At 44.7% G+C, this 13,430-nt stretch overlaps 1 protein-coding gene across 1 annotated transcript in view; it reads left to right on the top strand.

The window, feature by feature from the left end:
• LOC115082498 (stereocilin-like) overlaps positions 1–12,820 on the top strand; it is a 46,799-nt gene extending 33,979 nt beyond the window's left edge. The window contains exons 12-13 of the mRNA XM_029586727.1: positions 5,242–5,392; positions 12,725–12,820. Of these exons, the coding sequence (XP_029442587.1) occupies positions 5,242–5,392; positions 12,725–12,795 (222 nt within the window). The 3' untranslated portion in view covers positions 12,796–12,820. The remainder of the gene's footprint in view (positions 1–5,241; positions 5,393–12,724) is intronic.
• The last annotated feature ends 610 nt before the right edge of the window (positions 12,821–13,430 follow it).

The raw sequence follows: 13,430 nt of genomic DNA on the forward strand, positions 1-13,430 counted from the left end.
ATGGCAATCCCAAGATGACTACAAATTGTGCAGCATGGATGAGATCACAACATTTTACCTCCTGGTGGTGGTAAATAATTGTCATTATCAATAGTTCAGTCTCTTGAGTCACTGGAAATGATAATAAGGGGGAACCATCATTAGTCTCCACTGCCATGCTGTTCACCTTCTTGTATAATGGAGCCTTGTGTTGCTGGCCAAATGTGAGGTCCATGTAATACACTGAGGCTCCTGAATTGAGCTTGTGGTTCCTTCCTCTCCAAGACAACCAGATTGCAATTGTTATATAAGAGGTTTGAGTTCTAAATAATGTTTCAATTGAGAGAGAGAGCTTAACAGTGCTTGTTGCATCCTCTTGCCCTCTTCTGGAGTCATTTTGTACATTCACTCTCTGGTGCACTGAGTTTCTGGTCTTTTGGGACCACTGACTTGTTGGTGCCCCTCGAGCCTGCATTAGAGACAGAAGCCTTCTTGATGGTGTCTCTCCTTTCAATCTACTGACAGCCAATACTTCACGCCATCAATCAAGGACTAGTCCAAAGGCTGTTGCCTACTGGAGGGTGATGCATTTTCTCAGGAGCAGGTTGTCTTGTTTGTTCTTTGTCAATTTTTTTCTGGGTATGACATTTGAGAATTTATGAATGGGTGCATAGGAGCAGCGGACTCACGATGTTGGACCAGCCCGGGTATTCGCCACCCAGGCCGGCCCAGGACACGTCACGCGGTCTGCCGAGTGCGGCTCTTTCACGGCCACGCATGGCAGACCATGTGACTGGAGCGATCGGCTCACCGGGGAATGCCCGATCCCCCGATAGGCCAATCTGCCCCTGGTGGGCAGATGGGGATAACCATTTAACTTGATCAAGGTTAGGCCACTGCAGGGTATTAACCCTCTGCTGGAGGTTGTGGAGCTATGTCTAGATTATTTGAATGGTATATAATAAGTCCTCCAGAGTGTCAGACATCCCAGCTGCCTATTCCACCCTGGCCTAGCCTCTATTTTGGGTTGGTACAAGCTCTCAGGGTATATCAATGTGTACAGCAATATGTAAGAAGCATACCTTAAAAAGCTGGATGAAGGTTGAGCCAAGGCTGGTAAAACCAGGCCTAGCTTGAGAGGCATCTTGGCATGGAGCTGTTAACAGTAGAACAGCTCAGGATTAGGAACAGTGGAGCAGAACTACACAGCATTAACAGGCCAGACAAGCAACATCAGAATATCTCTCCCAACTCTCACAGAAGATTTAGAAACCCAGATGGTTTACAATGGGCTCTTGTAGAACAAGACCTGTGACTCTGAGATACCCAATTTCCCCAACTTTGAAGCATCCTGAGTATCCACCCCTACTTCCACAGAGAAGTCAAACATCCAGAATTCAGAAGCCTCAGGAATAATCGGATTACAGTAGGCTTCTGGTAGCAATAAGGCATGTGATAAAGAGAGACCCAAGTCCATAAGCAAAGCACGTCAAGCAACACTGTCTGAATTTCAAGAAGCTCATCATCCAGTAAAAAATGTTACTAGCTGAAATTGTTATGGGTATCATAAGGCTTTGAGTATAACTGCACAGAGCGACAGTTACTACCTTAAGCTTGCTAGGCAGACTGGATGGACCATTTGGTTCTTTTCTCCTGGAGTCTGGTTTATCATATATCCTATCACCAATCAGGGTGCTGAACCAATGAGGCTTTCTGAGGATGCATGTAACTCCCCCCTGGCCTTTGACTGACTGTCTCTCGTGGTTCCTCTGCAACCTTCCAGTCTCTGCCTTCTAAGCTCTCCATCTGAAGCCCCAGCAATCTGGACACATTTACCTGGATACCTTTTATGCTCTGAACAGGGTTTTTCAGGGTCTTTTAATTTGGTTCTTCAGCTGGATGTTTTGCTTGATATCCATTCTGTTCATTGGACACAAATCCTTCAGCATTAGCAGAGATTTTTGTCTCCTTGCATAATCTATTTGAACTTGGTGGAATTGCAAGCTACTTTTTAAATCTGCTAGGAAAGATTTTTATTTAACAAAAATCTAGGAATCAGTTAATCGCCCACTGGAACTTTTTATTTTCCTGGGTCATATTATGATGACCTATCCTCATCTCTTTCATATGCTGCAACTCCAACAATTTTGGGTCTAGAGATGTTTTTTCTTTTACTGGTGCTATTTTTCTATTGTTGGAGGATCTGGTTTGGATTGCTTAACAATGAAGAAATTGTGAAAGGCAGCTGTTTTCTTTCCGTTACTGATAGACATCTCTATACAGTCTGAAAAATTTGAACAGGTAAAAACATATAATTTCTAGGGGCAATTTAAGCCACAATATCAGGATTCCTCAGGAGACTTCTGCCTAGCAACCATTTTGGATTAGGCTCTTGCATGCTCCTCAATGGAATCCTTTTTTGTTGTGAAGGGGTTGTTAGAGAAGCCTACTTGACTTCAGCATGACTCACAAATTGATTGTGATTGATTTGCTGATTTCTTTTCGGAAAAGGTCAGTAGCCTCCCAAGTTTAGTCCACATCCTTCCACCTGTATGTTCTGACATTCCTCACTTTTACTGTTTAATAGTCAGATATTCCTACATTGGTTTGCCAGCTGAAGTCTACCATTTGTTCATTGGACCCCCTGTCCTTTTTGGAGATGCATTCTTTGGCAGGGTTTGGATTTTGACTTCTTGAAAAAAAAATCAATGCCTGGAAGAGGGGATAATGCCAGATACTTTAAAATGTGCCACTATTCGGGTCAAAAAATCTCAGTTTGGCTCCTGATTTGTCAAGTTATTGCCCAATCTCTAGTTTGCTCACTCTTGGTAAACTGATTGAGAGTTAGGTATTACAGCAGCTTGAAAACTTCCTGGAGGAACATCATGTTCCAGTGTGGGTCTGGAAAAGGCCACAGGATGGAGACATTGTTGGCTTCCTTGTTGGATTCTCCACTGGCTTCCCATACCCTTGCAGACGCAATTTAAGGTCCTTGTGTTGATTCATAAGGTTATCCATTCTGAGGATACCCATTATCTTTGACAAAGACTGATGCAGGTGGCTTCATCCTTCAGAGAGGTCTGCATGCAGGAGATTTGCCACAGAGCTTTCTCAGTTGCGAGACCCTAGTTATGGAATTCTTTGCCCTGTCACCTCCATGAGGAAACTGAGCCATGGCAACTTTAATGACTCACTGCCAGGCCATTTCCATTAAAGACATTTGCAAAGTTGATATTTGGTCATCAATTCACACTTTCATGTCCCATTACTGTTTGGACAAGGAGTACTATGCAGCCTGTTCACCCAATAGTCCACTCTCCTCTTGCTGGGGTCCGAATTCTCTGTTTCAGTCATGTTCTGCAATGCAGCCCTCAGCTTGGGACTCCCTATACATCAATGCTAATTCATGCCTGCTTGTTGATTGAAGAAAGCAAATTTGTTTACCTGTAAACAGTGTTTTCCACAGACAGCAGATGAATCAGCCTACTTAATATTTTAATCCATCCACAGTGTGGAATACATTTTTTTTTTAAATAAAATAAATAAACAATACTCACCTACCCTCACTAAAGCTTAAACTCTGGAGGAGCCTGAGAGGCTTGTGAGGCATTGCATATGTGGGAGAACTCCCTGTGCATGCTTGAATGCTTTTTCTGAGCTCTCAGCGCTGGGTCCATGATGTCACCCGATGCATTAAGGCTGATCCATCTTGCTGTCCTTAGAGAACCCTGTTTACAAGTAAGCAAACTTTCAATCTCAGACAGGTAAAGAACTCTGAAAGCATCCAGATATTTTGAGATTTCTCAAGGTTGTGAGACTCTTGTACCCTACATTTATCAAGCCTTTCCTTTCTTGAATTTGGTTCTAATATAAAGCTGATGGGACCTTCCTTCCATCATCTGAGCTGTTGTGTTTGTCACATTGTGGACCCCTTGGTCACTGTGGAGATGACTCCACCCACAGGGAGGGGGCCCCATTGGGAATCCACAGTGATAGGCTGAACTCAATAGCAGACACAGTATGGATGGAGGGCTTCATTGTAACTGCTGTAGAGAGATGATGTAGGCAGGAAGGTAAGGCACTGAGATCCACGAGGTGCCAGGCTCGGATGTATAATCTCACCCAGATGTTCACGATAGGCGGGAGCCCGCAGTGCGGGTAACGCTGTGGCTGGTGGGTTGGAGCTGGAGCACCAGATTGTAGCGGTACTCACAGGAATGTGGGCATCTTCCTCATGATGAATGGTGGGACTGAAGGTCCGTGGTGCAGGATACATAGGCTGGTAGGCCCTCGAGGAGTGGAGTACCTGATAGTCGATATCCTGAAAATGGAGAAGAGAGAGAAAGACTCCCGAGGAGCAGTTTGTCTTAGTTAGCAGAGGCCCCGAAGGGTAGACGGAAGCGAGAGACCCCCGAGGAGCGGATGTCTAGAGCTTCTACAGGAGCGAGGCCCTAGGAGTGAAAGCGGCATCTAAGCGAGCAGCTTAGAGTGGTCAGAGTAGCTAAACCAAAGTCCTTGCTAACACAAAGGTGGTAGCGAAGCGGAGGCTTGATATACCCGGAGGTATTGATGTCATGCAGTGGGGCCGCCCTCGAGGTTCCGCCATGACGTGTATTTGAGCGTAGGAGATGTGTGCGCTCGTGCCCTAGGAGGCCACGGGAGTGAGCATGGCGGACTGGAACACCCATGCTAGGTTGAAGACACCGTGACCCTTGGCACTCAGAACCAGAGGCAGCCATCTTGCCCAAGGAGAGAGAAAGAGGAAGAAAAGAGGTAAGGCAGAGCGGTCGCAGCTTCTGTGACTGACGGACGCAACATGAACTTTATTTACTTACTATAAATATTGTTTTTACTACCCATTTGCTCTGTAAAAAGAATAAATGAACCGAAGGTGTTTTCTGTTTCAGCAATGTATCTCCAGTTTTATCAGGAGAAAGGTCATCCTGTAAACTGGTCCTAAGGTTAATTCCAGTTTTCATGTCCACCATGAAACTATTTCTGTGGGAGAGCTCTAAACAAAGGAGCTTGTTAAGAGAGGTCCTTTATTTAGTTTAAGAAGGGATTGTACTGGCATCTAAGACTTCTGGACCCCACATGGCTTACACGCCTTTCTGATTCCACAAGCTAAATATTAGGTGTAGACAGAGGTAAGGAAAGATTTCCCTTTGTTCTCTGATATTAATAATCAGCTCTGATCTGACAATTTGCCCTTTAGTTGTAATTATCCAAATAACATTTCAGCAGGTTTCTCTTCTCTGGCAGGTTGTGTTCAGTGCTGACCAGATCCAGATGTTTAATTACAATCAGGCTGCAGCTGTTACAGGCTCACAAATTAGTTATCTGGACCCCCAGCAGCAGAAAGCTCTGAGCAATGTGCTGACCTCCTGGGATGATTGGCTGGTGGATTTCAGAGGTAGGGGCATCGAGTGCTAACAGAATATAAAGTATGTTATACCACAAAGTGAACAGAGTCTTTATTAATAATATCACAAGGTGCCCGACTCAGGCTGAGTTTTGCCCATAGATGTGGGCTGCTTCAGGGGCTGTATTCAAACAATAAAATCCAAAAGTTATTTTTTATATTAATTTAAGAATCATGAAAGACAATAATAAATGTATAAATAAACACACACACATATAAAGAGACATAAGTTAACTGTTGAAATGTAGCTAACAGAATAAATGTAACATAGTAAGTTATTTTACCTTTAGAGTTGTAAACAATCTATATGGCCAATGTGCAATGATAGCCAATGGTATTCTCTCAGTGGTCATGGAAAATCTAAATCCAGGGTCTAACACAAGATAGGTAACAAAAGTAAAAAGAGAGAAAACAAAAAGGGGCATTTTTAGATAAGACTTTGTAACAAAAACAATGTACGCTGTGTGTATGATATTTTTAAGCAAAACATTACTTTAATATTGAAGCCTTCACAAAATAAAAATGAATGTAAGAATAGTTTCTATCACTTAAAAATGTTTCATTTCTGGAATGGTTTAGATAATGGAAACTTACTTATAATAGATCTGATAAAAAAAAATTGTTGATGTGTGTGACTTAAATGGACTTCTGACGCAAAATTCTTCCAGTCACCCTTTCAAGCAGGAAAAATAAAAATCACACAGTGGGTAAATGATAATGGGGTATACATATATAAAACACACAAAGTAAAAAAGTTTTTTAAAAAATGAACATATTTATCAAATATACACCCATGTGTTTCAGCATAAGTTTTAAAGGAGGGACCGATCCCTACTGTAAGTGTGCACACGTCAAAAAAAGGAAGGGGCATAAACACCGGTGCAGAAGCAATAAAAGCAAATTAAGTCTGATACATTGACAGCAGTAAAAATGGATATCTGGAAGGAGACATAATAATATTGGAGGTAAAATAAAATAAGTATATATTAAATACATTAGTGTGTGCACGGCAAAAACGCGCTTGTATGTTATACAGAGCTCTAAAAGCTAACTAAGCAAGATAAAAATGGATATCTGGTCAGAACATAATCTTGATATAAGAGGTGAAATTAAAAAGAATCAAAAAACTACAAAATTGTGGTGTGGTGAAAGACATAAGCTGAAAGCTAGCACAGTCCTCCCGCAGCAGGAAAAAATGCATTGCCAAAAGGAGCGAATCGGGCATGCACAGGCCTAAATTCTATTAAATAAAAGGAGAGACAAATTTAACTAAATTTAAAATATAAGAACCATAGCGTTCAAAGGTATACTTACTTAAAGTATAAGGCAGCAGCGCAATTACTATTGCTGCTGTGCACCGCATGTTACTAGGATTAAACTTCCTTTAAATACTGTTTTATGCAATAATGAATAAAACTGTTTAACTTATAAAATGATGTATTTTATGTAGAAAATTAAAAATCTAATGAGATTAACATGTTCTATAGAACCTTAATTTTAAAAATATATATCTGAAAAGTATTAAAAAATGAGACGCTAAACACAAATTGAATCTGACCCAGTGGAGAATGAGTGAAGCTGAGAAATAGTTATTCATTGCATGTCGTTTAATTCAGACCTACTATGTAGCAAATAATATATAACAATCAGGCTTCTTCAATAAAATGTTGCACTAGACAGAGGTCTGTGGTTAATTTTGCAACAAGTAATTTATATGTGAGCGATTGTTTTGGTGTTAAAGATACATAGTGAGAGAAAACCTGTCCGCTGTTGTGCACAACTGTGTAAAGGAGAATACTGCATACAACAGTTACATGAGAGTAGACTATAAATAAATGGAGAAATCCAGTTCTTGGTTGAGGCCATGTGGTACCATTGTATTAAACTCAAAAATATATTTTGTTCTAATCTGAGGAGTAGGTTGTCAAAATTGCCCCCTCTCCAGTTAGGAATCGGTTTCTGGATGACACAGAACTTAAAATCTTCCAACCTATGACCGGCTGTAACTGAATGTGCTACAAGCAGTTGTTTTCTTTTTTGCACTTAACAGCACTTCTATGTTCAATGATTCTTGTGTTCAGGGCTCTTATAGTCTTTTCAATGTACATCTTATTACGTGGGCATACTGCAGGGTAAGTAACGTTGGTAAAGGAGTTCAGCTTGTATATCCTATTTGTGGCTGTGATGTAGATGCTGTCTGTCTTCATGTTTACCTTGCAGACCGAGCAATGCCCACATGGTCTATGTCCCTATTATTTAAAAAAGGCAGCCCGGAGGGTGAAAATAAATCCCTAAGGTTTCCATCACATTTGTGGGCAATTAAAAAGTCTTTTTCTTTAAAAGTTGGTAGGGATTGGACAATGTACCAATGTTTCTCTAAATTTTAGTGATATCTTTTAGACATATAGGTATTCGTGATTGGGCATTCATAATATATCGGGCTCGGTAGTGTGTCCGTCAGTGCTCTCGCATGTTCCGCAGCCCGCGATAGATGGCGCTATAGTATATCGGGCTTGGTAGTGTGTCCGGCAGTGCTAGTGCATGTTCCACAGCCCGCCGATAGATGGCGCTATAATATCTGGCTTGGCAGTGTATCCGTCAGTGCTTGTGCATGTTCCCCAGCCTGCTGATAGATGGCGCTATAATATATCGGGCTTGGTAGTGTATCCGTCAGTGCTTGTGCATGTTCCCCAGCCTGCGATAGATGGCGCTATAATATATCGGGCTTGGTAGTGTGTCCGGCAGTGCTAGTGCATGTTCCGCAGCCCGCCGATAGATGGCGCTATATATATCGGGCTTGGTAGTGTATCCGTCAGTGCTTGTGCATGTTCCCCAGCCTGCTGATAGATGGTGCTATAGTATATCGGGCTGGTAGTGTGTCCGTCAGTGCTCGCGCATGTTCCCAGCCCGCTGATAGATGGCGCTATAGTATATCGGGCTTGGTAGTGTGTCCGTCAGTGCTCTCGCATGTTCCGCAGCCCGCCGATAGATGGCGCTATAATATATCGGGCTCGGTAGTGTGTCCGACAGTGCTCTCGCATGTTCCGCAGCCCGCCGATAGATGGCGCTATAGTATATCGGGCTCGGTAGTGTGTCTGTCAGTGCTCGCTCATGTTCCGCAGCCCGCCGATAGATGGCGCTATAGTATATCGGGCTTGGTAGTGTGTCCGGCAGTGCTAGTGCATGTTCCACAGCCCGCCGATAGATGGCGCTATAGTATATCGGGTGGTAGTGTGTCCGGCAGTGCTAGTGCATGTTCCGCAGCCCGCCGATAGATGGCGCTTAATATATCGGCTTGGTAGTGTATCCGTCAGTGCTTGTGCATGTTCCCCAGCCCGCCGATAGATGGCGCTATAATATATCGGGCTTGGTAGTGCGCTGTCAGTGCTCTCGCATGTTCCGCAGCCCGCCGATAGATGGCGCTATAATATATCGGGCTTGGTAGTGTCCGTCAGTGCTGTGCATGTTCCCCAGCCCGCCGATAGATGGTGCTATAGTATATCGGGCTTGGTAGTGTGTCCGTCAGTGCTGCGCATGTTCCGCAGCCCACCGATAGATGGCGCTATAATATATCGGGCTTGGTAGTGTATCCGTCAGTGCTTGTGCATGTTCCCCAGCCCGCCGATAGATGGTGCTATAGTATATCGGGCTCGGTAGTGTGTCTGTCAGTGCTCGCGCATGTTCCGCAGCCCGCCGATAGATGGCGCTATAGTATAGGGCTTGGTAGTGCGCCTGTCAGTGCTCTCGCATGTTCCGCAGCCCGCCGATTTCTTACTTTCTGGGTGGCCGATCTCCATTAATGAAGCCACAAGAGCAACAGTCACATCCTATGCAGAAAAGACTGAAGTATTAATGCACGAAATATGTAAAGTAGAATTCCAGCTTTCCATTCATCCAGTCACAGAACGCTACAGAACTGAGAAAGGGTTTTCATCAGATGTGACATTTTGGAAAGGGGCAGTTCAAACTATTCATTCCCAACCCATAATGGTTCCTTTGGGAAGTTCCATGTTGCAGGCTCAAACCAAGGGTCAGTGAGAAGGAATTTAATTTGTACTACAAATAACCATGTTTGGAGCCTTGTTCCCAGATTATTATGTGCTTATTTGGATCTACCGTCGTTATAAGTCTTACATGAAATAGACACGGCGTCGGTATTAATGTAAATGTTTCTCTTTAGTTACCATGGATGACCCTTGGTGGCCAGGGGTGCATAAGGCAGCTGCCGCCCCTTGGTGTGTATTAGCATAGGGGATACAACTCCTAGCTGTTGGGACCCCCTGGGTGGTGTGTGTGTGTGTGGGGGGGGGGGGGGACGGACAATGGCAGGTTGCCATAAACTGGTGGGGTGGTGTGGGCCTGGGTATCCAGTAGCCCAGGTCAAAGGTGGGGGTGGGTTAGTCCAGTGAGCTAAAAAGGAGCAGAGCAGGGGGGAGGGTGCAGAAATTATTAGCAAAGGTGGCAGGAAAGGTTAGGAGCCCCCCCCTTTCAAAATCAATTACAGGTATTTGATAGTGGAGGGTCCATGGGACTGGGGTAAGCACTGTCAGAGCTGAAGGACAGCGGCAGCTCACCAGGCAAAAGGGAGACAAAATGGGGGCTGTCCCAGCCCCAAACCTTGCATGGTGTGGCTTGATGGTGCACAAAATAAGTGAATAATGATGGAAAAGGAAATGGTCAGCAAAAAGAAAGTCTCCGGCGGTGAATGCTGCTTTAGTGTCAGGCTGCTGGTTAGGTTAGACTTTATTTATTCATTTATAGTTGATTTAAAAGCTGCGGCCTATATTTCCCACTGTATGTTAGTTACAGCAAACGTTACAAGTTGTGTGGTGTCTGACGTTGGTTAGGGTGTCTCTGTGTTTATGGGAGGGAGCGAGGGTGTGGCGTGCCGATGGCAGAAGCATGTTCATTGCATAAGGCTAGGGAGGGCCTGCTGCTGGTATCGGCCTCTGCTCACAGCGCACACGATGCAAACCCATGATAAGGCAAAGACGGGTTCTGCAACCTTCAAAGAATAAGAGCCATTTTTAAATTTTGTCTTTAACCGGAATGTTTTCAGAGCAATATTACATACATAAAGGGGGGTGTACAAGCAGAACAGACTGTTTTATGCACATAAATGGCTCTTTAGAAATTGTTCTGTTTTTGCTGCAAATAGTGTGCACAGAACTCAATTTTATTTGCACTTTTGTGCCTGTAGAAAGAGGTGGTCTGGGAGCTGAAGTTGCACAAATACTTTCCATTTTAAGAAATAAATCCACACTCATAGGTTACGCCAGGCCAGGAGCAGGGAAGTTCGTCTGCAGACTTTCCCAGAAAAACTATTGCCTTTCTTTTGGCTTGAAAACTTGTGGAAAGTAGAGGGTAAAAGGTACCCTGCAGCCTTCCTGTCATTTCTGAGAAGAACCAGCGTTTACCCCCAGCAATGCACACGTTGCAAATTGCTCTCTAATGGGAAAAATTTAAAATGCCGGCATGCGTAAAAAACGGGCCTGGCCACATGCATATCTCCCGCTACGCGCGGAAGTGCCAGGCTCGGTAAAAGGGCCATTACCCCTGTCCTGGAGAAGTGTGCGCTGGCAGCCGGCCAGCGCGTGGTACTTACCACTGCTCAAAGGAGCAGGTAAATTCAAAAATTAAAAAAAATAGGTTAGTTAGGGTAGGTTTAGAGGGGAAAAGGGAGGCAGAGTAGGAAGTGGGCTAGGGAAGTTCCCTCCTTAATTGGAGCAGACTGGGAAGGAACTGGGCAAAGGCCTGATCACCTTGCTGCTCATGCTTTACAAAATCCCCCTGCGCGTGTGAAGGGGCACCCATGCATGCCAATACAATATCGGGCGCGCATGTGGCTCGGGAGCCCGATGCTGCAGACAGTTCTTGCACAGGTGTTTATGTAAAGATACACGCGTGCCTTAACATGTTCTTCTGAAGCACACGCTTTTTTTTAAACCATATCTTTATTCAAGTTTTCTTGTGACGACCATACATCAATGAAGAGTCATGTTACAATTTACATAGGTCCAAGTATCCCCCTCAACAATCCCCTTACCCCTACAAGCAGAGATTAACAATGTAACGTAGCAACACCCCCATTCACCACAGCTGCTCTTGCACTGGTGTTCGCTCTGGACAATCTAGGTCTATATGATTGCATTCAATAAGGGATACCTCTTGGTTGCATGAGATGCTTTATTGACTGGGGTTTGGAGCTAAATGGAAGATGACCCAGGGGCCACCCGCTGAACCCCCCAATGCCTGGGAAACTGGCAAACAGTCCCCAAACAGATGCCACTCCCATCTTGCAGGACCCCCTGGCCTCTAGAGATCAGGATTTGTATTCCACAGAGATATCGTGGGGGGATCTCCCGTCACCCATCTGCTCAATGTACAACGTCGGGCAAACACATAGACCTTTGACGAGCAGGGCCCTAGCGTGTTTGGTATACGAGACATCCTCCAGCAGTATTCCCAATATACAGGTATTTGCGTGTACAGGGAAAACAATTTGTAACTGATTTCCATAGAATGCCTTAAGCTGTGGCCAGAACAGCTGGATCACCGGACAATCCCATAGGCCATGACTGAGGGGCGCCCTAGGTTCTGGACATCAACAACAGTCAGCTTGGGGTATTTTGCGCATCTGATGGGCCCGATATGAATAATACGCATATGCTGCTCCCATAGGGAAATAGAAGGTAGAGAGCCAGACTGCCCTGAAGATCGTCCCCTCCCCAGGGTAGCTGGAGCACTGTAGGGTGTGAGCGAGTGGAGAAAGCTGTATAAGTTAGCCAGTGTCTGCTTCCCTTTTTGGTAAACTATTAGCAGCCTCTGAAAGGATCCCAATGTAAATGGTCTCCTTGCAGGTTGAATATGTTTGGTGATAAAACTCTGAAGCTGAAGCACATATTTTACAGAGAAACATGCAACTCAGAGCCTACACTGCAAACGTAGATGTGGGCGCTGGCCACAGAGATAATAGGTAAACGTGGCCACGCCTGCTCTGTACATTGTGCAGTACTGATTACCAACAGTGCCAGGGATATGCGCTCCTTACCCTGCGCAGGGCTCTGTTCCTTCAGGTGAATTTTCTAAGGAGTTACGAGTGTAAACGTAACTCTTAATTCATAACAATTTTCAAATGCCATTTAATCAAGTAAAGTGCACTTACGTGAGTAAATCCTATGGGCAACTCAATGGTATATATTGTAGCAATTTTCAAAAGCCCACTTACAGCCAATAAAGTGCATTAACACGTGACATGCCTTTGAAAATCAGGCCCTAAGTGAGAACATGAGAATAATCCCATTGCATTGTATTTTTCAACAGGAAGATCAGCCGGCGTCCTGTGGGAACCCAGCCTCGCTTTTCTCCTCGGCATTCTGCTCGTACAGTGCTGACTGGGAGGCAGGAAAGGAATTTGCCATAAACAAAACAAACAAAAACCAGAAACAAAATACATCTGCCCATCCGTGGAACGATACTTGGAAGAAAAGTTGGTGGAAAGTTGAACATTTGATGGCCCATGTCCGAAGTTTTACTGTGGCAAATCTCCAAGGAACCGCTGCCACCTTCAGCCCATGCCCTACAGGAAACCCATCAGCCCTGGCTCGTGGAGACCACATGCAGCCAAGTGCTGTCAATCAGGCAGAAAAAGAGCAGGCAGCCGATCCATCTGCCCGCTGGCTGAGCCTGGAAAGTGAGAAGGCTCCCGCACCTTCAGGGCTTACGGCTTCCTTGTGCCCACTGGCTGGGTGCACAGCTCTGTCCAGCTTGTTTTCCCTGTGTCTGTAGTTATGAATCCCTTTAGCTTTTCATTTATTGCTATATTAAAGCAGCAGCGTGCTCGCTTTCATTAAGGAATGGAGACTGCATTGTGTGGTAAGAGGTGGGAGTACAAGGAGCACAGATAGGAGGGGGGAGTAGGCACTGATGCCATTAGGAGACCACGGTGGGTAAAAGGGAGAACAGGAAGTGAAGAGGCAGTGAGCAGGTGAAGAGGTAAAAGGGATCATGGAGATGGACTGCAGCTGGG

Source organism: Rhinatrema bivittatum, unplaced genomic scaffold (genome assembly GCF_901001135.1).
Source record: "Rhinatrema bivittatum unplaced genomic scaffold, aRhiBiv1.1, whole genome shotgun sequence".
Classification (NCBI taxonomy): Eukaryota; Metazoa; Chordata; class Amphibia; order Gymnophiona; family Rhinatrematidae; genus Rhinatrema; species Rhinatrema bivittatum.